Below are 25391 nucleotides of genomic sequence, written 5' to 3'. Positions count from 1 at the left end.
CTCTTAGACTGGGTTCCCGTCCCTAGATCGATCTAACAGGATCGGTCCAACTCCACGGGGACCCTCGCTAAATTACTTTCAGCCCGAGCGGCTCAGACATCAGGGACGCCCACTAAAGCTGCTAAACGATAGTTAATTACCCCTTATCAGCTTCAGTAGGCGTGACAGACATCTAAGCCGCCCAAGTTAATTGTAATTAAACGAGAATCCCTCTCGGAGATAGTTTGATCCAAAGTTAGTACGATAGTCTGTGGGAATGGTCTCTTAGTCACAAGGTACATGTAAGAGGTATTTACGGTAACGTGCCAAGCACGGGCCCAGTCGACGGGCCCAGTCAATCCGACCAAAAAAATTATATTATAAAATTAATTTTTCTGGACTCTAACATTTAGTCCATACTCAAAATCATGCGACAGAATTTTTTTCTAGTTCCGATTGTTCGACCACATCGTGGGCAAGACTCGGTAAATTTTCAAGCCAGTGAAATAGATGCTGCATGCCTCGGCCCTTTGTCAATTGTTGTCCTTTCAATAGCTCTCGTCAGTGAGGAAGAAGCAATTAATTGAAGATCTAATCTGGAAGCGTGAAGTACCTGTCATTTCCTTTGTCCCCGATGACAATAATAGTGCTTATAGACATACAACAGTTTTTAATAGCTCTGCTTGCAAATAGAGCAAAGTTTTGCTATTAATTCACACTTTTCTTTTTAATTTATCCTTCAGAAAATACAGATATTTTCCCAAAAGGTCAACAAAACATTAAAGGGCAGACCTTTTCCTATAATCTGTATAAATATAGATAATTGAAATAACACACTAACAAATGGAGCCCAACTTTAATTTAACATTTCTTTAGTAAATGTTAGTAAATCAATCTGCGTCTTTTCTTTAAACATTGAACATCTTTAAAAGTATCATCCTCAGATGTATTTTACAAATCACAGGTAATGAAATACCACTATATCTCATTTGCCACACCTGTAAGTATCATAATATGTGCCTTGATCTAAGACATCCCCTGCACATGCCATACAAACAAACTGGCAGCTTGGCCAGTCAACTTGGTCTAAGACATCCCCTTTATAATTACACGTCATACAAACAAACTGGCAGCTTGGCCATTTAACCTGGTCTATTAACTTGCCCATTATGCTGTTAACTATGCAAAGACATCTTATAGAATGGGCCCAGAAAGGGCATAATTAACAGGGGGTTTGGGCTTTTTTATGCATAGGACTAGATTTGGTCGGGGCCTTTGACATGTATATATATATATATAAACGTCAGTTGTAAAACCTACTGTGATTCGCTATTTATGCGCTATTGACGTGATGCGTGGGATGATATATACCCGCATAATTATGTCAAGTGAAAAGAAAAAAGCCCGTGATTCGCTGTTTCCCAGGACAGGTCATCCAACGTGTTTATAACTAGTGTGCGGACGACACACTGTAAACTACGGACACCGTGCCATCGGATAAACACCATGGGTGCGCTGCAGACCATTTGCCGACAACTGATACTTTATACCTCGCTTCGGACTGTCCTTGTTTTTACCTTAGTAGTGATGGTCATTTTTATGATTTTCCAAACTTTCCGAGGAAAACAGAGGAAGAACCTTCCCCCGGGCCCCTGGGGGTTGCCTATATTGGGCTGCTTACCATATCTTGGGAGAGATGCTCACGTTGTACTAACCAGGTGGGCAAAAACCTACGGCGATGTTTACAGCGTTCGTTTCGGGACGGTGCCTGTTGTTGTTTTGAACGGCTTTGGCGTTATCAAGGAAGCGCTGGTCAAGCACGGGGTGGACTTTGCCGGACGACCTGACCTGTTTACATTTAGGACGCCGCACCACAGGGGGTTGCGCTATAAAGGTGGGCTATCTATTAATAAAACCCCCTTTACACTGGACGGCGTCCTTTCTGCGTCCTTTGTGAGACAGATGACACTGGCATCACTGTGGTTGTAATAAGTGCTTTGGTTGCAGAATGATCGGCCAGTTTTCGACACTTGAATAATATTTTTTTTACTCTCAAACAGGACCGTACTACAGTACGCAGAAAGGACGCCGTCCAGTGTAAAGGGGGCTTAAGTGTTCGTCGGGCGCTTTTTCAGTGATGGCGTGTAGACCTTACATAAAAAAAAAGAAAACGAATGGAAATTATGGGTTTTGGATGCAATGCTGTAAGATATTCAAAATCGTCGACGTTCCATGACTGAAGCTTTACAAAAACAATAATAACGATTGTCAAAAAGTTTTTATTTATGATAGATCCAGTTATTTGAATAACCTGTTTCGTCTGTTCACTAAGACAGACTTGGTTACAACTGAAGGAGAATGGGTAATTACCTCAGTCTTGATATTGTTATGGTGAGAGATGACGACGATTTGGAGCATTCGAACATTTATTCACCGACTCCCTTTTCATACAATTTCACAAGTATTTAAACTCTATTTCTCCCTTCTGCATTTACTTGTTTTCTTTCCATTGTCTTTGCGTGCCTACAATGAATTTTCCATTCTCTTGTTGCAAACCACCATTTCATTATTAGGCAATCTCTAAGTGACTTATTTTCAATTAAAAATATTTAAAATATTATTTGAATTTTTCATGCTTGGACCATATTTTTAAACAATCCAGGGATATGCATAAATGGGCCCTATTCCAAATTTGTATGAGATTGACTCCATGCCTCGGCTGACGTCTAATTTTGATAACCAGTAATTATAACACACCTTTTTATAAAGAAGTTACGTATAGTTTCACCAAGCCTAAGCAATTTGTATAAATTGACGCTCTTTATTTTAAAGAAATCGCCTTCCAGGTTTCTGTCGTAATATTTACTTTACCACGGTTGAATATAAAATGAATGGCCGCATGTCTGGGTCACTGGATGACTTACATGTACTTAGCTGTCTAACTTCAAATTAATGTAGGTTTATTATTTGAGATGCCATAGATTATCTACATGAACGAAGATGGAATGCTTTAATTATGCAGACATTTGATCATACGTGTATGTTGAAGTGTTTAAAAACGTACGAGTATAAAACATTATATTAAAAATAAGGTCTCTGCCTTAATACGGTTTATTATTCGAAAAAAAAATACAATTTCTGGTAGATAAATCTATTTGCAACGTGCTACACGCTCTGTAAAGAATAATATTGATAGCTAGATAGATGCATAGATAAATTAAGTCCGTATAAATGTACTAGAAGCGTGAGCAACGGGTGGCTACTCTTCAGTGAGGTTGTCCAAAGTCACTAAACATGGGATCCTCCGCAGCCACTCCTGCCATTACTACTGGGACCAAGTTATCGTTATCATAATGCATCATTATAACCATTATACTAGATCATTATTATTATTATTATTATCATGTAGCGTGTTGTTAAGATGAAACTGCATCCTCGAGTGACCAGTGACCAACAAACGTACTGAAGGGAAGATATCTTTGTGTTAACTCCAATAGTCGACAATAACGCCTATAACTTATTTCCGTTTCTGCTTTTAAAGACCTATTTGCTTATTTGGCCACTTTTATATTTGCCGAGCGAACCAACACATTGTCTATTAATTGTTTGACGTTTTGAACGCATATTTGTCCCTTGTCCTTTGTACTTGCATGCACGATGTCGGTAGACTAAAGCTACTTTTAAACTTTGTGCTAGTTTCGAAAAATGATTTTTTAAAGAATTTGAGGAGAAATTTATCAACTGTATTAACGACGGTTGTATGTCTTTCAGGTATTTTGGTGGAAAACTACGACAGACAGCTGGAGGAAAGGCGCCACTACACCATGCGGCTTTTTCGAGTACTCGGGGTCGGTAGGACAAATCTGGAATCCGCAATTTTTAAATCACAGTTGGAGGTTCTGATGAAAGACTTAACAAACACGGGCGGCAAGGCAATCGATATATTTCCGATTCTACGAGATTCCGTAGCCAATATCACATTAGGGATAATTTTCGGATTTCGCCTTGTACACAACGACCCCCAATATGAGGGAATTCTGGATACAGTGCACAAAATGTATGAACTCAACACAAAACTAAACGTTGTGAACTTTGTTCCCTTTTTGGAAAAGCTTCCGTTGCCAGTTCTCAAAGAATTCGATGAAGTTTCTACTCGTTTGGTTTTGCAAGTAATTGCATGGTTCAAAGGACAGGAAAACAATAAACACGTAGATTCAAATCACATGAAATCTTTTGCCAATTGGTACAAAACTGACGTTTTGAAGTACAAGCAGTACGAGATGGATGAGAAAGTGACATTGAAAGAAAATGACAAGAAACCAGCTTTGAATGATTCTATACAAGCGAATGGACAAGAAAAAGACGTCAAATTGGATAGCATATTTTCCGAAAACCAAATTATTTCTGTCGCTATCGACCTTTTTATGGCTGGGTTTGAGACCGTTACAACAACGTTACGATGGGGTTTTCTATATATGGCATTGCACCCTGAAATCCAGGCAAAAGTTCAAGAAGAAATTGACTCAAATTTAGGAGACCAAAACCCAAGTATTACAGACAAAGGTGCACTGCCGTACACAGAAGCAACCATCATGGAAATACAACGACTGAATTACGTCCTTCCATTAGCCGTGCCACATTCTACCACAACAGACGTGGAATTTCATGACTACACCATCCCTAAAGATACCATGGTACTTGTGAATCTCTGGTCTGTCATGACGGACCCCGTATGTTGGCCAAATCCCGATAAGTTTGACCCGCAGCGCCATCTGAACGAGAGAGGAAGAACCATACGCCACGATGTATTTACCCCTTTTTCTCTAGGTGAGTTGTAGACAGCTTTTTAAAAAATATGACTTGCATCTGGTGACAATGTGTATTATTTAAGCGTTAATATTACTCATCGTCTAAACTTGCATTCAAGTGATTTGCATATTTGTTTAATTAATTCATTTATTAAGATGCATTTAGGCATGACAGATTGCATGTAGTGAGCCATTAATAGTACTGATAGTTAGATTTCCAAGTATGTGATATGCATATTTGTTAATGTAAATTCAATCTACAATTAAGTTTTAATTTATTCAAATGTATATAAGCATGGCATGTTGCATGTCAGATATGGAAGTCCATTTTAAATCTAAATTAAAACCAAGTATAAAAGCAGCGACCGAGCTACAGCTAAAGAGAGATACAGGAGACTTATAGGAGAGAGATATATAGATAGAGGCAGAGATATAGATACATAAGACAGATGATCCGCGGACTAGCTGATCCGTGGACAAATAAGGCCGACCTCATTTGAAAGCCATGCCGAATAAGCCCCCGCCTACCCCACGCGCCAGGCCTGAAGGGGCCGAGTTAACAAACGGATAAAATCTCGGCTCCGATATAAATTTATTATAAACAAGTTACAGCTTTGATCTCGAATGGGCATAACATTTATCTTTGCAGGTAAACGATCTTGCGTAGGAGCAGCACTTGCTAGAATGGAGCTCTTCCTTTTCTTTACCTCCTTGATGCAGAAGTTTACATTTCGTCTCCCAGACGGCGCTTCAGCTCCTGTGTTTGAGGAGGGCACTTTGGCATCAACGTTCAGCCCCCCTTACCACCAGCTCTGCGTGGTTAGTAGGGGCCCGAAGACTTAATCTGACAGGCTTGTCGACCGATATTTCCTGTTTTTAATCTGTAAATACTGTGGTCAACTTTATTCATCTTTCAACTAGTTAAAACTAAAGCATTTAAAGTTTTAATTCTTTTTACACATTGTTCTACACGCAATGGACAATAGAAGTGTCACCCCCTGAATCAGAGTAATCAGTTTTTTTTTTTTTTTTTTTTTTTTTTTGTGAAAGCTGATGTTAATAAAATGATACCAGGAGCATATCATTTCACAGTCATTTATCTCTCCCAAAGTATTGGTTCAGTAGGGGTGACACTTCTATTGTCCGTTGTGTGTGTATATGAAAAGTGTTATCATTGTAGCGTATACCGGTAAATCTACATGGGTATAGGTGAAATTGTGCAATAGAAATGTAACTATAAATAAGTAAACTGTAATGTCTAGGTCTCTCTTGGCAAGTGAGGTCTGAACTAATGCAACCAGAGATCCGATTTCTTTGCATTTCATAACAATGACAATTTTCTCATCTGTTATTCTTCGACTAAATTTTGTATGTGTTTTGTAAATATCTGTAGTATAATTTTACCTCACTGCGTATTAGAATGATTTTATCTCTATTTATGTGTGATTTATGTCTTGCACGTTTTATTTCTTTTATCCTTGAAGGGGGAATAAATAAATAAATGCATAGTGTTTGTTAACTGTTATAATAATTCAACGCTTTTTTAACAATTGCAGATTTTTCTATATGGAAAAAAGTTTCGATAAGATAACCTTTAGTTATCTGAGTCCTGTAATAGGCCTACCATAGAACTTTTATAAAAAAAATAGACTAGGGATTGTGATATAGGTTACTACTATAAAAGTGAATATTAGCCTGTACCGTTTTGATGCCATAGGCTATGGATTGGGGGGGAGGGGGGGGGGGCAAAATAAAGCAAAAATAGCGTTGAAGCAAAAACAGTGTAGGTCTATTTAGGCTTATTCTAGTTTCTAGAACAATGTGAAATCTGCTCCCTTCTAAGCCTATTTTTGTAAAGTCTCATTAGTTTCCGAATGTGTATTTTATTCATATGACTGAAATTAAATTACCCTTAATTGAAAGCAGAGTCATGTTTTAATACCGATGACGTGCACCAAAGTGCAACTGTCACATCAGCCAACTGATGATAGAAAACTGAAAAAAGTCTCACCATATGGATGAACAACAACCTATTAAAAATCTCTTAAAATTGTATTAATGAGGTGTATAAACCAAGATCTCTTCGAGTTAAAAATTAAAGCGGAGAAGAATGTGCATTTATGACTCTTTGACATTGAAATAAATCATTCAGAACAGAGAACTTGATCTACATCCAATAGCCTATGCCAATTTCCACTTTTTCTGACTTGTGTTATCAAAGAAGTTGACGTCGCACAGCCAAATGACGTCGCAGACGTCACAACCAATGTTTGATCACGCGCGCATTATGACGTAACGCTGCCAAGGAAAGCGTTGCTAGGCAATTAAACGCCCAAGCAGAATATTGACTTGGTCACGAGGATTATTTCTCGCGCAAATTTCAGCAATTTTATTTGATATTAGTGAAGTAGCCATGACTACCAGAGAGAATTCGTTCAGTGGACATGCGAAGAAGAGGATCAGACACACGAATGATCCTATTCCACACTGGAAAAAGACAAAATGTCTTGAATATTTGGAGGCTGAGGAGGAGCCGCCATGTCAACTTACAAGTCTGCCTCCAGAGCTCATGGAGCAAATTGTTCAGCATCTTGACACCAAGAGCTTTGTTCAATTTTCCCGCACATGTAAGACGTTCCAAGCATTGTGCCGTGATCCATACTTTTGGAAGCGACACGTTGAGGTAAGACCATGTATTAGTCGATAACTATAATACATCAATGCATCTATTCTCTATTCAAAACAAACGAATTTTAACATACGTTTCATTTTTTTATGATACATTCAGTTTTCCGCGATTATCGGTGCTTTTTTGAAAAAAAAAATCCAGAGGCATTTCATGGCGTGTAAGTCAAAACTTAAATTACCACTTCCAGAACGTGTATGACTTCGGGTTTGGTAAATATCTCATGAGAATCCCAGACCCTGCACTGGCTCCCAAGATGGTGTCAGCGCTGCTGTACAAACTGCAGTACATAAAAGGTCTGATCTACGAGAAGGAGTACCAAGGGTTAATGGCGGGAGATCCAGAGGTTATCACGTGTCTGTACGCACTGGATGCTAAAGACCCCTACTGGCAGCGAGGCAAACAGTTCCTTTTCTCCCAAATGTTGAAGCTATTCAACTTTCCGCTGCATTATTTCCAAGGTAAATATATGTTTATTCGCCCAGATCCATGTTGATTTAAGATATTCTAACAAAGCGGAGTTTTACTTATGGGCCCATTATTTTGATTGAAAAAAAAAACAAGTAAAAGTAAAACGTATGTCTTATGCACATCATCAAAACTTTATGATCTTTGTATTCTAGATCAAGATGAATCTTCGATAGAAGACATGGACCTCAGTTGGGGTGGTCTACTGTCCCTGCACCGGCAGCGAATGAACCGCCCCGGTTGTGATGTCAAGTTTTACGACTATTACATGGAATGCTTAACAGATAGTGAGTAGCTTACCTTAATACGAACTCGTTCTGTGAATACATCGATGTGGGGATATGATTTAGGCTAAATACCAAAGTGTTTTTTAAAAAATGATCGCTATGCCTAGTGATTTTAGGACATGAAAATAATTATATGTATGTCTGATATATAGAAGCAATGTGTACATTCATCTTCCAATTTCATCGTACATTTTTCTCAAATTTCTTTATTCAAGTGGTGAAGTGTGGGCTTTTGAACTCAAGTGAAATACATAAACCATTTTAACGAATCTGGGGACGAGTAAACCCCCTTAAATAAGATATTAACGTATATGCCATGATTTCATGTCGCAAAGAGAAAAATCAAATTACCACTTCCCGATGTATCTCTCCTCCTGTCAACCATTTTGACACAGTTTTAAAGCGTGCAGAATCTGAAAGTCATGGCGAATGAAAAGGAGCAAATGTTGATGGCACAAAGGAAATCACCATTTTCCCCAGTAAAATTATGTAAGTTCGTTTTTCGCGGGGAAAATTCTGTACTGTGTACCTGTAATGTGTAATGTGATAAGTTAAGAATTTTGTATTATATCTTAAAAAGAACATCTTTACTATTACAGATTACATCATAATAGAAGCTCTTTACGATGCTTGCGTACAGACAGTAGAAATAAGGACACTGGCTCGACTGTTGGAGGGTCACAGGTCGGCTGACACACCCATATTTAAGGCCATACGTGACGTTCAAATATTAGGTAACAACAAACACTCCTCCTTTAAAGATTGATTGATTGTTTCTGAAATCAATTTAACACTTCTGTTTCAATTATTAGAAATGCTAGATTTTTCCTGAAGAGGTGTCTCTTATTTGTTTTGATTTTGATTTAATTGTCTTGTTTTGTTAAAGATGGAGACGAGGTCGACGAACTGTACGATATGGCCGAAGAATTGAACCTGGGACAGGGGCCCATCGTGGATATGCTAATGGATCACTTATTCAAAACCCACCCATTCTTGATGACAAACAAGGCCAAGATTCGAAGTGGAGAATTCGGTAAAAATAGAAATAATTGTTATTTATTTAGCTGTTTATTTATTGTATTTATTTATTTATTTATTTATTTATTTATTTATTTATTGTATTTTTGTTGTTATGTTATTTTCAAGGAATACCTTCGTAAATTAAATGCTGATACGACAAAACTTCAGGTGTGAGTAAAAATTGCATTGAATTGAATTGATTTGAATTGAATTGAATTGATTATGTATTTGGCGAAGTTTGTCAAAAGCCACTGCGATTGAACAATACATATTACCCGATACGTCTTTTTCAGACCTCGACAGCGTATTGAGGTACATGAACAACTGTGCCGACTTATACAGCGTTGTGGACCAACAGTACAAATCGTGGTGCTTGTTCAACGAGTACGACTTGGACTCACTAGAGCACTACGAGTCACTTGGACAGCGGTATTACGAAGTGCAGACATTGTACACCTCTTTTCTCTGGGACTTGCATTATCGCCAGAGTCCTTACGGTGCTCTGTGGGACCCTGGTAGAGCCAAGGAGGAAGTGGTGTGTTGGATGAATCAGTTGTGGACCTACGGGGCGGATATCTTGATCCGCCAGATGGCGGTAAAGAGGATGGTTCAGAAAAATGCTTGGTTTCATTTGATGCCCGAGGTTGAAGGGTCACGTTGGTACAGGTGAGGTTTTTCTTTGAGAGTGTGATGCACAAAATGCTTTTTTTTCTCGAGGCTTATTTGAAGTCACTCCGGGTAATGTTGTCGGCAATTTGGGGAAAATGTTACGGGTCTGAGGCAGGGGTTGAGTGGGACTCGTGCTATTTCATCTAAACGTAAAAGTAATTTACTTACTGATTATTTCCGGACGGTAGACCCGTTCACTGGTATATTCTCAATCTCAGGGGACAAACATAGCGTTTATTCCAAGTGCTTCTCTGTTTCAGCCAATACTTGGAGGAAGGCGACACAAGTCTCATCGCTCTGTCCAAGCTACAGGAAGAACTATCCCGCAGGGAAGAAATTTTCTGCGCATTGAAAGAGATGAATGTTGGCCAGAGGGTGCATCGGACTCAGAAACGCCTGATAAAACTGTTGCTGCCCCAAGCTTGCCACAGGGATGTTACATATTATGGTAGGCCTAAGTTATCTGTGTGTCGAGTTCGATTCTTTTATATCATTAATTTAAAAAAATTCTTGGGAATTGATAAATGATAAATATAATGAATGGTCTGTGTCATATATTCTTTGTGTTGACATTTTTTAAATTTAAATAAAAAAACAACTTTCGTTTAGACTTCAAGTTTTTTCCTGTAGGCCTTTTTTGAAATTTTTTTTCGCTGCAGTGCATTTTTCTAATTAACAACACAATATAATTCACTACAGTGTAAATCTGATAAAAAAATAGTTCACGTTTTGTATTAAATTTCAGACGGCCCTATTCCATACGGACCTTGCACCCGGGCCCTGCAGTATCGCAGACTGCACAAACTTGTGAGTGACTACATAGACACAGGGAAAGAGGAAACATTGGGAAAAATTTGGGACTTCATCATGTTTAAATTGAGAAGTTTCTTCGTTGAGGAGGAACATCCGCGAGTCCCTAGTCACAGTCGTCGCCGAAGACATAGATATAGGAGTAGGAGGAATGTTGCTATGCAGGAGTCTCGGTGTGCCGGCGGCTTTGTTACTACAAGCGGAAACAGCAGCGCATCTGTCGTTAGAGACTTTGTTGGACTTGAATGCGTTGGCAGGAATACCATGCAGGTTTTGGACAGTGGATTTGCCGTTGAATTTCACAACTCTCGTAGTGCATGAACTGGAGTATACATTGCGTCTACCACTGAGAGTTGGCCGGTTTGTCATTTGTATATCTAAAATTCTTTTAATTTTTAAAACAACCCTCACGATCATTGTTTCCATCTGCATGGGTTCTTCGACTTAAGAACTGAAAGCATGGGGTTTCTGTGTACCGTTATCTGCATGGACGCTCACCATGTAAAAGATTATTCACATATTTATAGGTACATATCTAGTATTGAGTTTTCCATGTGAATGCTCTCAGTGTAAAAGATCATAGTGATAATTCACATATCAATGGTTAGATGTCAAATTTTATTTTTCCATTGTACTGTAAAATGCGTATTAGGATCATGCTCTGCTTTGATTTTATTTTAGAAAGTTTACGCATAAGAAATGATGGATTTTACACACCTATGGACTGTGCAATATCTATACATATATATTTGTTACAAGGTCAATTTTATGTAAATGTGACTTTTAGAAAAGATTACATAGACGGTGAATCCAGCAGTATATATATCGTCAAAATTGCACTAGACAGTCAATTACAAATGAAAAAAAAAAAAAAAAGGATTAGGATTTTCTTAAATAGGTCGGTATGTAGTAAATGTGAGACAATTGAACAAGTCTACGCATTTTTAATTTTTTTAGGATCACTGAGCAGCCTGGTCAGTGATGATCCATATATTAATGGTTATATGTCAAATTTTGTTTTTCCATTGTACTACAAAATGCGTATTAGGATCATGCTCTGTTTTGATTTTATTTTAGAAAGTTTACGCATAAGAAATGATGGATTCTACACACTGATGGACGGTGCAATACATATACATATATATCTGTTACAAAGTCAATTTTATGTTAATGTGACTTTTAGAAAAATATTACATAGACGGTGAAGCCAGCAGTATACATCGTCAAAATTGCGCAAGACAGTCAATTACAAATGAAAAAAAAATAATAAAAAAAATTTTAAATTGGTCGGTATGTAGAAAATGTGAGTCAATTCTAAAAGTCTAAGTATTTAATTTTTTTTAGTATCACTGAACAGTCTGTTTAATGATGATTCATATTAATGGTTATATGCCAAATTTTGTTTTTTAACCATTGTAGTACAAAATGCGTATTAGGATCATGCACTGCTTTGATTTTGTTTTAGAAAGTTTACGCATAAGAAATGATTACATAGACAGTGAAGCCTGCAGTATGCTTCGTCAAATTGCACTAGACAATCAAATACAGATAAAAAAAGTGATCTTCGAAAATTGGTCGATATGTATGAAATGTGAGTCAGTTGTACAAGTCTAGGTATTTAAATTTTTTTTAGGATCACTGAACGGTCTGTTTAGTGATATGTTTAGTGATGATATTAATGGTTATATGCACAAAATTTGTTTTTCCATTGTACTACAAAATGCGTATTAGGATCATGCACTGCTTTGATTTTGATTTAGAAAGTTTACGCATAAGAAATGATAGATTTTACACACTGATGGACGGTGCAATACATAGACAGTGAAACCAGCAGTATACATTGTCAAAATTGCACTAGGCAGTCAAAAAAAAAAAAAAAAAAAAAAAAAAAAAAAAAAAAAGAGTAAGGATTATTTTTAATTTGTCGTTTCGTAGAAAATGTGAGTCAATTGTACAAAGCTAAGTATTTTTGAAATTGTTTAGGATTCCTGAACAGTCTGTTTAGAGATACCCATCTCCATGTCAAAGTATATTTTAAATGTCGCATAGATCTATATTTTCATACAAATGATTACTCACATGCGTAACTATACTTTACAGTGTATGCACTGTATCACAATGAACCATATGTGTGCATTTCTATACATATGTATTTGAATATACATATTTCTCTGTATGATGTCATACAATATGTAGAATAAGGACCAGTATTTGGTCTGTACTTGTCAGTATGCGGAGACATATTTATAGCATACGAATAAACATTATGCCATAAATATCAATTTCGTTTTTTGAATTTTTTCAAGCTCGATAACTTTGAAAAGCCAACTTAAAGAAATGAATATATCGACAAACAACGAAGAGGGGTTTGCTTTTAAAGGCAATGTTGCGAGACTTTGATCACTCTTGCTTTAATAACAAAAAGTTTTGAAAATTTTGCAATTTTGCCAGTAAAACTTTGAATGACGGAGTACGTGATAAAGATAGAGATCAAATATAAACAAAATTTGATTACTTGTGATTAAAAGTCACGATGTATTTTAGATGTAAAAAGATGTAATTTTTCAGTTTCACCTTAAAATTTTGGTCATAAGCTTCCATTGTGGACTGACAAAATAGCTTGATTTGCATGCATTTTGTGGTGCTTCAAATCATAATTTTAAACACAAATTTCAAATGAGTAAGATCAGTGATTTTATTGAAATACAATGCCAAAAAATGTAAGATGTAAAATTCATGAAATTATATCTCATTTCGCAAAACTAGACTTTCCCCCGCCAAGCCAAATGTCACTACAAGCAGCAGATGCTCCAAAGATGCAAACGTTCTCTAAAAAAACATCGCCACAGAATCTCGGTTCTCCCGGCAGCGCTGCCGCCTTTCCCAAGTCACGTGCAAATCTCGATGATCCGGGCCAAAATTCTCACACATTGTTACTCTTTGACCTCAACAACAAAGTGTCCACAAGCTAGGACACCCCAGTGTCAGCAAAGCTGAACAACCCAGTGCCGTCACACCACGAGGACAGCCTGTATAAGACTTCCATGGTCCGGCATACAAGACAGTCCTCGACCGGAACAGCGCCTGGGTCGCTTGAAGAGGTCGCCAAGCGCGAGCCACGACGCCGTGATCAAACCTCGACTCTTCACACCTCCACTTACAGCGACCTGGTAGTCGACAACAGACGCCACAAGGATTGCTTCCACCCCGTTTTGACATTTTAAAGAGCGCATTATTCTCAATGGTGCCCCCGCGCTTGGAATGGCAAGTTGCTTAACGAGGTAAAATCCAATTTAACGTCTTGAAATGCCATAAATTTTCCGAATTTGTACAACTTAAGGATCAACTAAAGTGAATACAAGGACAGATTTTTGGTTACATGCCCGGTTGACGTACAGTATTCACAGACAATACAATGCGTTTTACATGTTTTCAGTACAATGACACCCAGAACTAACTGGCTACAAGATATTCTAGGTCATACTAGTTCAGTTATTTTCAATGGTTCGCAAGATCATTAAATCAACTAACACTTAAGTAATTTATCAAACAAAATAACAGTAATTTGCCAAGAAAGGTGACATGAATAATCTGAATATTAAAAAAAATATATATCTCAGATACCAGAAAAGGCGTCTCGTTTCTAACACTTACGCCATTTAGCAAACAAAATAATATAATAGTACTTTGCCGAGAAATGTGACATGAATAATTTAAAAGATTTTAAACAAAAATACCTCAGGTACCACAAAAGGCATCTCGTTTGTAACACTTACGCAATTTAGCAAAACTAAATAACAGTACTTTGCCGAGAAAGGTGACATGAATAATTTAAAAGATTTAAAAATATATATATCTCAGATACCAGAAAAGGCGTCTCGTTTGTAACACTTACGCAATTTAGTAAAACTAAATAACAGTATTTTGCCGAGAAATGTGACATGAATAATTTAAAAGATTTTAAACAAAAAAATCTTAGACACTAGAAAAGGCATCTCTTTTCTAACACTCACGAAATTTAGCAAGCAAAATAGCTACTTTGCCGAGAAAGGTGACATGAAAAATTTGAAAAATTTTAAGCAATAATATCCAAGATGCCAGAAAAAACACCTCATTCTTAACACTTGATTTTAGCAAAACTAAATAACAGGACTTTGCCGAGAAAGGTGACATGAAAAATTTGAAAGATTTTAAACAAAAATATCTTAGACACCAGAGGCGTCTCTTTTCTAACACTAACGTCATTTCACTAAACAAAATAACAATACTTTGCCGAGAGAGATGGCATGGATAATTTGAAAGGTTTTTAACAAAATTATCTTAGATGCCAGAAAAGACATCTCATTTCTATCACAGAAAATAGTGCGTAGTATTAATTTATCTTTTGGGCATAATAAAATGTAATTTGATTGAAAAGCTGTTGCTCTAAAACTAAAACTTAACAGATCTAGACCAAATACAACCAATGAAACAAATCAAAGTTAAATTCTGTAGCATGTAAGTGTAAAATATAATATATGAACTGTTTGTCTTACACAGAATATAAATACCCTATATTTTGCTGATTTGCTGATGTGATATCACAGAGTAAAATAACTAGAATAACTGACTCACTATTGTAGCACAACTGAGTACTCGGTAAATAAGCGGTGAATTTATAAGTAACAACAGAGCAAATATTAATTCCCTGAAGGTTTTTGAATTTCTGAATTTTGGTTATGAGGAAGCAAATAGAATGATATACTTTAGGATGAAGAAAAAGAAAACCATATACACTGCTTCTCTACTGGATGGCATTTGCAGAAAAGCAAACACACTACACGTGTCTTTTAGTTGTTGCTGTGAGCACTGTCTTTGGCCTGGCATCTGCTTTTGGTCTGGCGCCTGATCTGTCTGAGAGGATGGCTCTTAACAGTTGTGACCAAATGCTCAACACCTCCATTCCTCTTGCTGGCCCGAGGTTTAGCTGTTAGGCCCTGGCCATGTATATCAATGGCTGGAAGTTTGAGATCCTCAGCCTTGTCCTTAGTCATGGTTGGTAGTGGACTCTGACTCAGGGGGGCCAGTTTGGCAGTAGGAGGAGGGGCGGGGATAAAGTTTCTGAAATTAAATAAGAGTGCACATTTATGAACTCGGAAAGAAATCGTGCTTCCCTGAAAGGATTTGACCTAAGAAATTTGGGACAAGACAGCAATGCTAAGGGAAGTCAATGATAAAAGATTGTAGTTGCAGTGATTGCACAGGCAGTACTAGAAGCACAACTAGCACAATCTCAGTCTGGCTGTCCACTTATGATTTGCATAAGTTAGAAGTGGTCCATGTGACCTGCTAGCATTTTCTGTGCTGAATTTGGCAGACATTTGAAAGTAGTGAAACAGGCATGACCTTAGCTTAGGAGATCTTAGAAGATAGCCAAAAAGTAAGCATATGCCATTTTTGTTATTGTTTAAAAGTTATGTTGTTCACACTTTATTGTTACATTAAAAGTGTATGTTTAAAAGTAGAGAATGTACTGTAGTTGCTACTAGTAATTGTTTGGTCTTACAATAGTGTTACAATAGTGTTAGCAATATAATGTGTTATCAAAAGCAAGCAAATTTATGAAATGACAAGTATGTAGCTTTGTGTTAACGAGGAATTGACTACCTTTTATAAACAATTGTGTGGAAATTGTATAATAATATTTAAATTTGGTTTGATGAGATTGCTTTATGAAATATTTATTATTTATTTATTTATTATTGTTTTTTGTTTTCCCTTTAGTTTCACGGTTGTTTGTTGATTCAGGGACAAATAAAGAATACAGTACAACCTGTCTTCATTCCCTCTTGTTACATTTCTGTCTCCAAAGATCATCAGAGGAAACAACTTATGTTAAAAGCTTAGACCCCTTCCCAGAGATTAGATCGATCCAACTAGATCGACCTAACTTCCTGGGGGTTCACGCTAAATAGCTGTCAGCCAAGTGGGCACGAAAGTTAATTACCCCCTTATAGCTTGTAGTAGGCAGGACAGACATTTAACCGAATTATCTGACAGTAATCTAGTGAGACTCTCCATGGGGAGAGATCGATCTAAAATCTATGGGAATGCGCCCTAAGACCTTAGAAAACCTGGGCTGACAAATTTAGTGATATGCAAGCAAGTACCCTTTCTGACTTTGATAATAACCATTATGATCATCAGATGATAACCTAAGCCTTATAAGCATTGCTAATAATAGGTTATCATAAGAAACCAAAACTTGTGTGAATAACTCAGACATTAATGGCAGACTTCTTGAAATGTGGTTTACAACCAGTACACAAGTAATTACCCCATCTGAATCAGTGAAGCTGCCACATAGCCATGTCCTCTCAAGGTAATTGGTGCTGGTTCAGGAAGCCTCGGTTGGGGCATGCTGGCTCTTCTCAGTGGAGTGTGTCTCTGACCATGTGCTGGTCTGCCTGCAGGGGGGTGTGGCAGGTGCAGGCCCTGAGGAAAGTGTGGATTTCTCAGTTTTAAATTTAGTTTGTCTTCTTCTTCTATTATATGTTTTTGTTCTTATGTTCTTCTGCTTTATTTTATTGTTGAAAGAAAATGCAACTGTAAACTATCACAAATTATGAGAATTTTTTCACCAAAAGGAATGACTGCATTAGATTACTAACCCTGTACATACATTTAACAAATTACAAACATTAAAGTTAAAAAAGGATGAGCTAAATCAACAAATGAAAATTCTTACCACTGAAGTGGTGCCAGTCGGGGCATTGACTGGGGTGAAACCAGCTTTGATCAAGGGGTTACCTAGATCAGAAAGATAAAAATGAAATCGGTGTTTCCTCAAACTAAGGGTGTGTTTAGGATGGTTGTTCCAGTTGAACCCTCAGGGACTCTGGCTGAATACAATCAGGTTAAATGACTCTGATATAACTAGTATAAATGCCAGCTTTGCATGTATTGAACCTTCAGACTGTTGCTACAGCCCCTGTCCTACTTAATGCCAGAGGGAGAAGTGTTATTCTGGCGAAATGTTTGCATTCAGGGAGCGTTCACGCAGAGTTGAATTGTTCTACATTGAACTATAGTTTCATTTTAAACACACCCTAAGAAAAAATTAAGGCTCCACATCAACAATGTTCTTCAAACAGAAGAATGGAACATGCTGTTAAACCAATATGGTATATATAGATACATCTTTCCACATACTTTGCCCTGGAATCCTTGATTTGAGGTGGATGACCTCTGCGGCAGCAGTTCCCTTCTGGTAGGTCACAGTGGCAATTTGATGACCACCTTTCCATTTAACTTCAGGTCCGTGGGTATCCTGTTAATGTGAACAAAATGCAAATATTAATAAAGGCCAATTAAAAATGGCACCTTAACAACACCTTATCATAAATTCTCTTTAAATGGAACAAATGTTCTCTTTTTTCTTTTTTTTTTTAACTGAATTTCAGTGGCTATCTTTTTATTTCTATCTTTATTGAATTAGAGTTAAAATTGTATTTTTGTTTAAATTCTATAAACCAATCCACGAAAATACTACTATAAAGAATATTCCCAGTTAATCCACTCACAGGAAAAGGAGTTTTGGTGTATGAAGCAGTGTTATTAGCTGCTGGTTTTCCTGTAAGCTGAGGGAATTTTGCTACCTCTGGCAGCTTAGTGCTTGACACTGTTTGGTCTGTTTTGGTGAGAAAGTAACAGAAAGAACAGAAAATGACAAACAGAAAGGCTAAATAAATAAATAAATAAACAAATAATAATAATAATAATAATAATAAAGAAAAAGAGCAATGCACAGAAGGGTAAAGAACAGTGGAAAGTGATTTTTTAAAGGAAACAAAAGCAAACAAGCAGGATTTGAAAATAGACAAAGCAAAGTACTGAAGAGAGCAAAGAAATTTAAACAGAAAAGATGTGAATTTGTTGAACAGTGCGTGTGTGTGTGTGCGTGTGTGTCATTGTTTTTATTTTTACCTTTTTTTGCACAGTTTTCAAACTCTTTCTTCATGTCAGCAATGAAAGAGATGTGCTCTTCTGGTACAATGTAAGGAAGCCTGCCAGGAATCAAGACAAAATGTAAAATGGTTATTAATCAATTCCACATGACTCAAAGGCATTGATTTTATATAACATTTTTTTAAAATTTTTGTTATAAAAAGGATGGACCGATTAATAAACAATGTTTCATATATACATGTACTATAAACACTTGATAGCTATGGTACCTTGTATGAAACTGTATAAACTAAATATCTCTACACCAATAACAAAATTGTGAATCATGTGCTTAGAATGTCACTATTGTCGACTTACAAAGTCCAAATGTCGTCCTGTTTGGACACATGTCGCCTATGGCGACGGTCTCGATCTCTACCTGACTCGGGCATTATTGCCTTACAAGAATCTGCAAGGAAAAAAATCAAACGATTTATTTTACCACAGAATATGTTTTCGAACAATCACACTGCAATACACCATTTAATACCATTAAATCTTAACATTTTCATACAATTTATACTTTGGTCCAAACATGCACATCTTCGAACTGAAATCGACTACTTTTCATGCTGCCCACGGCAATTCGTTCCGTTTTAGCGTTATGATAATTGATTCAAGTTACATTTATAGTACTTTGAGTAAGATAGATATGATCTATTTAGTCAAAATCTTGTAAATTCGCGAAGAAATGAACCAAGAAGAAGTCGCACACTGACGCGGCTGCATGGCGACGGAAAATTTCGACAGACTACGATTAAACAATTCCCATGAATTTTCGGTACTATTAAGCCTCAATATTTCGTACAGAGAAGAAGCTGTACTTAAATTATATGAATATGCTTTAATAATACATACCTTTAACAATGATATAGGCAAATAATCAACTTGAAACGTAGATACAAGTCTCAACACTAGCGTCACTAGGAATCGCGAGTTGCGGTATACCACAATGCTTTGCGCTATTGTAAACAAAAGCTGACTGCAGCGCCCCTGGTGAGACGAAATTAAATAAACGTTTTTTTCATGCAATTTGTACTTGTATGATTAATTTTCGACGAAATGGAGAGTTTTGTTGCTGAATAATGGCTATGAACATTTTGATTGCTTTTATATTTGCGCATAGCTTTCCACTGTGCAGTATTTTAACCTCAAATCCGTTACCATGCATTTTGCTGCAGAAACGAGAGGATCCATCTGTAGGCCTATGCTTTTTGTTACATCAAGAAGAAACAATGGACCAATTTTACCAGAAATGGACTGATTTTGCAGCTTTTTAATTATGTATTTTTACGACCGTTTTTATCTTGTATGAAAGTAACACGCTTAGAGCACCAAACGAAATATATCTGTGGACTTTCCCGTTTTTTCTATTATCATATAAATAGGGGGCCTAACGCTCACTGTCTCGGAAGAAACAACCGAGCTGATTTTACTAATATGGCCAATAATGAATGCATTTCTGTAAAAAAAGAAATTTCATAGGAAAGAACATCGCAGGGCTAGCGTTCTGGCAACTCGACAATATAAGGGACTTTAATCAGTCTGCATGGGAGAAAAGTCTGTAGGCCTAACACTATAATAATTTTCAGAAATGTCCGCAGTCTATGGCCAAGAAGATCCAAGGGGCAAAGATCAGCTTTCCATGTTAGACCCTCCTGTGATATCGGCTCCTGGGCAGCTGTTGTGCTTTAATCACGCGTCACTGAGGGACACTTTCCGTCAGGTGGCGACACTTTATGGTACTTACCAGCACGTGGCGACACTCAGTGGCAGATGCTGAAAGTGAACCCTCGTTCTTTTTTTTTTTTTTAAGTTTACATGACCACCGCTGATAAAATACAAACAAACAAACAAACTAAAGACCAGCAACTTATATTTATTATTTCTCAAAACAATGACACAATACAACATAGTGGTTTTTCTTGGGAACCCATCTACAGAACATTACTTCTTCATCTGCGTTTAATGAATGTGTCTTGAGCTGTTCCCTAACAGAACAGAATAGAACATTGGGCGAGTGAGGGCAGGGAACTGGAGGGGGTGGGGGTAGGGGTGGTAGGGGAGCACACCCGGCTTCTGGGCTGTGACGAGAGGTGAAATATTTTGACAATCTTTAAATCTAGGCAAATGTTTTCTGAAAACAAAATGGCAAGCCAATGTGAATTGCTTAAACAAATTAATCCATAAAATTGCAACAGACTTCTTATTAACTATATGGTTTTATAAGAAAAACTATGAAATTGAGTACTCGGGGGGTTGACGGTCAATAAATTCGATCGCAGTTTTTTCACTCTGTGGTTGCATCCTTTTCTTTCTCCGGGTCCTTTTCGACGGGGCTTTTGTTTGCCCAAACTCTAAGAGACTAAGACCCATTAATTTAATCTTACACACAACCTATACCTTGCTTTTTGGAAAACTGCACTTAAAATGGAATTCTGTTAATAAATCTCAGCTAAAATTAAACAATAAACCTCAGACTTTAAATCAACGATCCAAATTCTTTCGATAAAACCAAACCTTGTAAAGCAGCAGACGATCTTTGCCCAGACGCAGCTGGTAACATGAATCGTGCTATGATAATAAAAATCGATACATCTATGTCTGGAAGAGGACCATTATTACTCAAATATTACACCAACGCCAGACTTAAAGCTGTTAACACCACAGATCAACGGAACGGGTGCTGGTTTGTTTTACAAAACGCCTTTAAGTAAAGTTTTTGAGCTTAGGCGACGGTAGGAAGCGTTTAGATTAGGTTATCCCTTGCTTTGTGGATGACTTTTCTTAATCTTGTGATATGAAAAAGGATGTCGAGCAAATCGCTTCTGCGTCTATTCTGTTCCTGCCAGTGTGAACCCACTTTAGCTCCGCTCTAATCTCAATGAAATGTTTCAAAGGGTACACATATACATGCCTTAAATTACGTTTTAAATGATATTTACCGTGTCTGTATTTGAGACATGTATTCAACATTAACATAATTTACACGAATCGAGCTAATAAAATTTAACTAACACTGGATAAAAAAATCGTCGCTCGAACATTTGTTTTTTTTTTGAAAGGGAGGGGGGGGGGGTAAAGGTGACATTTTTTGGTTCAAAATCTAAAGAAGCTACTCGCTTTAATAATAAATAAAAAAAAATAAATAAAAATAAACAAACGCTGTTGAATTAATTTTGCTGCTATGCAATAGTCTAGAGTACAGCATCAATGTATTAACAGCAGTTTTTTTAGCATGATGTAAAGGTGATCAAGAATTTATGTATGAACTTGACTTCATCCCAAAGCTGGCCTCTGGTTCTGAGAACCAGCTGGGGGTGTTCTGACCACGTGGGGTTAGGGGCGTGGCCTTGGGAATAATTGATTCGTCTGGTTCTCCCAGTCCATTTCCATTTTGTCGCATAAATATATATATATATACTGTTCAGTACTGTCACACCTTAAGGGTGCGCATTTCGACATTACGCTTTGTAATAACTAGATTTGACATCTGTAACAATTGCCTATCATTTCTATCGTTGGCGGCAATAGCTGTAACTATATTATATGGACATAAGTGTAATCTCAAATAATTCAGAGCTTTTTCCAAGCCTATCTGGCCATGTCTCTTGTACATGTAGGAAGAAGATGAAGGAAAACTAACATTTGCTACAAACCTAACACACGAACTATTTGCTAATTAACGTTGGATCCATACACAGATATAGTTCCACGTTTGGTATCACGCCCTTGCTATACAATGTAGAAAAGCTATACTTAAGAGAACTATATCTGTATTTACACTAATATACTGGGAATCTTTGAGATCCTGCCAAGCTTTGACATTTCTTACATCTTTGGCTTCGTTCACACGGGTCGAACCTGTTGAGCTTCAGTTCCGATCCTCTGCCGTGCAGACACACACAGCGACGAAAGAAAACTGATTGCATTCTGTACTCAGCATCCACAATATAGGCTACAGGAATCAACGCATGAATGACTGCAATCAGTTTTCTTGGTCTTAGCTGAACGTGCCAAAGTGCGCTTACTTGTAGAGCATCATGAATAGTAACATAATTATATTTGCAAAATACCGGATCTGGAACCGGATCACCTCAACTGGTGATCCGTGTGAATGTAGCGTTACATATATCAACAGTCTTGAAGTCCAGTGTCATACAGAACACCAATTGGTCTACAGCGATATTAAGCCACAGACTAACATTACCATGGAAACAGTATAGTACGGGCCATCTCATTGGTTACAGTAATGTTTCATGCTGGCCAATCAGTGTTATTGATGACTTTTTTTGTGATTTTTCGATCCAATCAATTTTATTTAGAGTCAAATGTCTCCACCAATTAGGGTAAATGTAGCAATCATCCAATCATATGTGGGTTTACATCAGCAGGAACAGCCTCCTTCTTGGTCCAGTTCCGTTGGTTCTGGAGATTTTAGCTCAATTGGGGCTGAGAGATAGGGTTAAGGAAATTTGCAAAGCTTCTTTTGGAAAAAGGAAAAAATAAAGGCAAAACAAGTCCCCCCTCGAAAAAGTTCGTTTCACCGATTCTTGTAAATTAAAATTCTGAAAATAAATAAATTAGTAAATGAATAAAGCCTCATACTTCAGCCAAGTTTGGAGTAACGAAAGCCATTAAGAGAGGATATACTCACTTTCAATTTTCCCAGTTTCATAAAGGTTTTATTTAAATAATTAAACTTTGAGAGAGGCAACGTTCTACGGAACACTATAAATTGTGAAATTAAAGTAAAGGATGGTGGCTGTTATTCCTCGCTATTCCAATTATTCAGAAAAGGGGATCATAAAAGATAAAGGGTCACAGTAAGTCACGTCTTTCAAAACATGCGATGCTCATTCATATTTTTCATTCCTTTTTACACTTACATCCGGTAGGGTACAAAATAAGGACGAAAATCGACACACATGCAAAATCATTAACTCAGAAGAAAAAGAAAGACGGTCATGCAAATATTATGACGTTTTATTTCCACTACATACAAGTATGACTTCAAAGTTTACAAGCACCTTATAATATCTTCGAGGTTTACATGTCCAAAAACCAAATCTGTGCAGTAAGTATAAACCAAGATCCATCTTATTTTCCATACCAAGTATCTGAAGAGCAACAGGGAATGGCGAGGATCTGGTAACGCCATCTTTCATAACCCAATCATAACCCAGATTAGTTCGAGGTCATTGCGATGACCTAGATTGAAACGACCCACATTGAGATCTAGGTCACTGCGTTGGCACCAAACGAAACGCAATGTCAGCCAATAAAAGATGGCGTCACTGCCGTGTTTTGCATTCGTCATGTGTGGGGAAGAGATAATGCAAGCAAAATTAGTCTATTAATTGAGAAAAAAAATTATCACAAGGGTGGCAGGATGTTACAGATAATGCAAATATGCTCAGCTTCAGTTATTTTACAAAGCATAACACCAAAGGCGGTTCTTTTTTTTTTACCAGCCTACTTCTGTGCTGTATTTTCTTCCAGACTCAACTCGTCATTCTACTTTATCATACCTATCTATATCACTAATTATGGACATTTGGTAAATCTCTTTGAAGTTTCATATAAAAAAACAATTTTTTCGTTAAATGCATCCTCTATACACGATATTTACATATTGAACAACCCCAAAAATGGTTCCCCCCTCTTCTTCTCCCCAAAAAACCCTCAGAACAGCTTGCAGCTGGCGTGACATAACCTCTGCCAAACACATTAATGACACATTCCCAACAGTGGGTATGCTATATTACAATCAATAAATACTGTGAAATAATTTTTATATAGATATGAACCCTATCAGAAACGGATTTCCTTTTCTGACATTTACTTTTCATATCATTTAAGAATCGTCATGTTACTTTTCATGTTATTTAAAGATTATATACCACAAGATGTGAACATACTTCTGGGATATGCCAAGTTGTTATTTTAACATCTAACGTATTTCCTAGAAGCACTCAAAATAAACTTTCTAATGAAAAATAAATAGAGTGACATTATGAAATGCCACCAGTGAGCTGGAGAGATTTAAATACTTGATATATAGGAAGCGTATCACTGAAAAAAACTGCCTCTTTTCTATTGCAAGTACCATCAAGTGGTAATTTACCAGAATAAGCACTTCTGCACAAGGTAAATAACTTTAAAAATATTTGGTCCTTTATTTTTTTTCTACCTGTAAATATAAGGCAATCTGGTTTGAAATGAGCACGTAAAAACAAAAATACTTTTGTTTCTTATTTAAACTGCATTCTCTGGCTGTTTTACATATAAAGTTCTATGACCATGAAGATAATCTGATTATTTTTCATACTGTCTGAAAAGCCCAATAATACACCCATCAACGTATACGAACCTCCAATGAAATGCCTTCTTACAATACAAAAAGAAAGTGTTGGAACCAATCTTAACCCAATTTTCATACAGATATCACAAAAAAACATCCCATGAAATCCCTTTTTAACAAAAGAACACCACCAAAATAGCAGTTTGTTGGATGGAACCAATCATGACACAGTTTTCATTCAGATTTCACATGAACATCCAATGAGAAGTCTCTTTACATTCAGCTAACATGCACAGCCTCCGGCTTGTTTCTCGGGTTCTGCGGGGGTTTCTTTAAGCTTCACTTCGATCACTGAGAAGCGACGTTAAGGAAAT

At 37.0% G+C, this 25391-nt stretch overlaps 4 protein-coding genes across 12 annotated transcripts in view; 2 read left to right on the top strand and 2 right to left on the bottom strand.

Moving 5' to 3' along the window:
• Positions 1-1298: 1298 nt before the first annotated feature.
• On the top strand, positions 1299-6295 carry LOC106172474 (cytochrome P450 2J2). Its single transcript, XM_013553207.2, has 3 exons — positions 1299-1873; positions 3751-4806; positions 5437-6295. Exons 1-3 carry the CDS (start codon positions 1486-1488, stop codon positions 5628-5630), a joined length of 1638 nt encoding a protein of 545 aa, XP_013408661.1. The 5' UTR covers positions 1299-1485; the 3' UTR covers positions 5631-6295.
• Positions 6296-6525: 230 nt separating this feature from the next.
• LOC106160284 (uncharacterized) lies at positions 6526-13009 on the top strand. The gene is made up of 8 exons (XM_013536834.2): positions 6526-7470; positions 7664-7934; positions 8097-8228; positions 8828-8962; positions 9115-9261; positions 9542-9914; positions 10178-10365; positions 10663-13009. The coding sequence occupies exons 1-8, from the start codon at positions 7201-7203 to the stop codon at positions 11046-11048; spliced, it is 1902 nt and encodes a 633-aa protein (XP_013392288.2). The 5' UTR covers positions 6526-7200; the 3' UTR covers positions 11049-13009.
• Positions 13010-13106: 97 nt separating this feature from the next.
• Positions 13107-19226, bottom strand: LOC147759357 (uncharacterized). Its single transcript, XM_086997996.1, has 6 exons — positions 19032-19226; positions 18693-18772; positions 17919-18036; positions 17455-17516; positions 17044-17201; positions 13107-15827 (listed from the first exon to the last, which is right to left on the bottom strand). Exons 5-6 carry the CDS (start codon positions 17124-17126, stop codon positions 15557-15559), a joined length of 354 nt encoding a protein of 117 aa, XP_086854122.1. The 5' UTR covers positions 17127-17201; positions 17455-17516; positions 17919-18036; positions 18693-18772; positions 19032-19226; the 3' UTR covers positions 13107-15556.
• A 1346-nt stretch (positions 19227-20572) lies between these two features.
• Positions 20573-25391, bottom strand: part of LOC106172495 (ras-related protein Rab6) — a 28178-nt gene continuing 23359 nt past the window's right edge. For 7 of the 9 annotated variants that reach the window (XM_086997991.1, XM_086997994.1, XM_086997995.1 and 4 more), the window contains one exon: positions 23682-25368. Coding sequence is in view for 4 of the 9 variants with exons in the window: in XM_086997995.1 (XP_086854121.1) it covers positions 25301-25368 (68 nt within the window). In the remaining 5 variants the exon portion in view is untranslated. Of the gene's footprint in view, positions 23166-23681; positions 25369-25391 lie in introns of those variants that run through there. The other 2 variants (XM_086997990.1, XM_086997988.1) reach the window with 1 other exon arrangement.

Source organism: Lingula anatina, chromosome 10, assembly GCF_051362555.1.
Source record: "Lingula anatina isolate TDL-2025a chromosome 10, LinAna3.0, whole genome shotgun sequence".
In the NCBI taxonomy this organism is placed as follows: domain Eukaryota; kingdom Metazoa; phylum Brachiopoda; class Lingulata; order Lingulida; family Lingulidae; genus Lingula; species Lingula anatina.
This window is presented reverse-complemented; position numbering and strand designations above follow the sequence as displayed.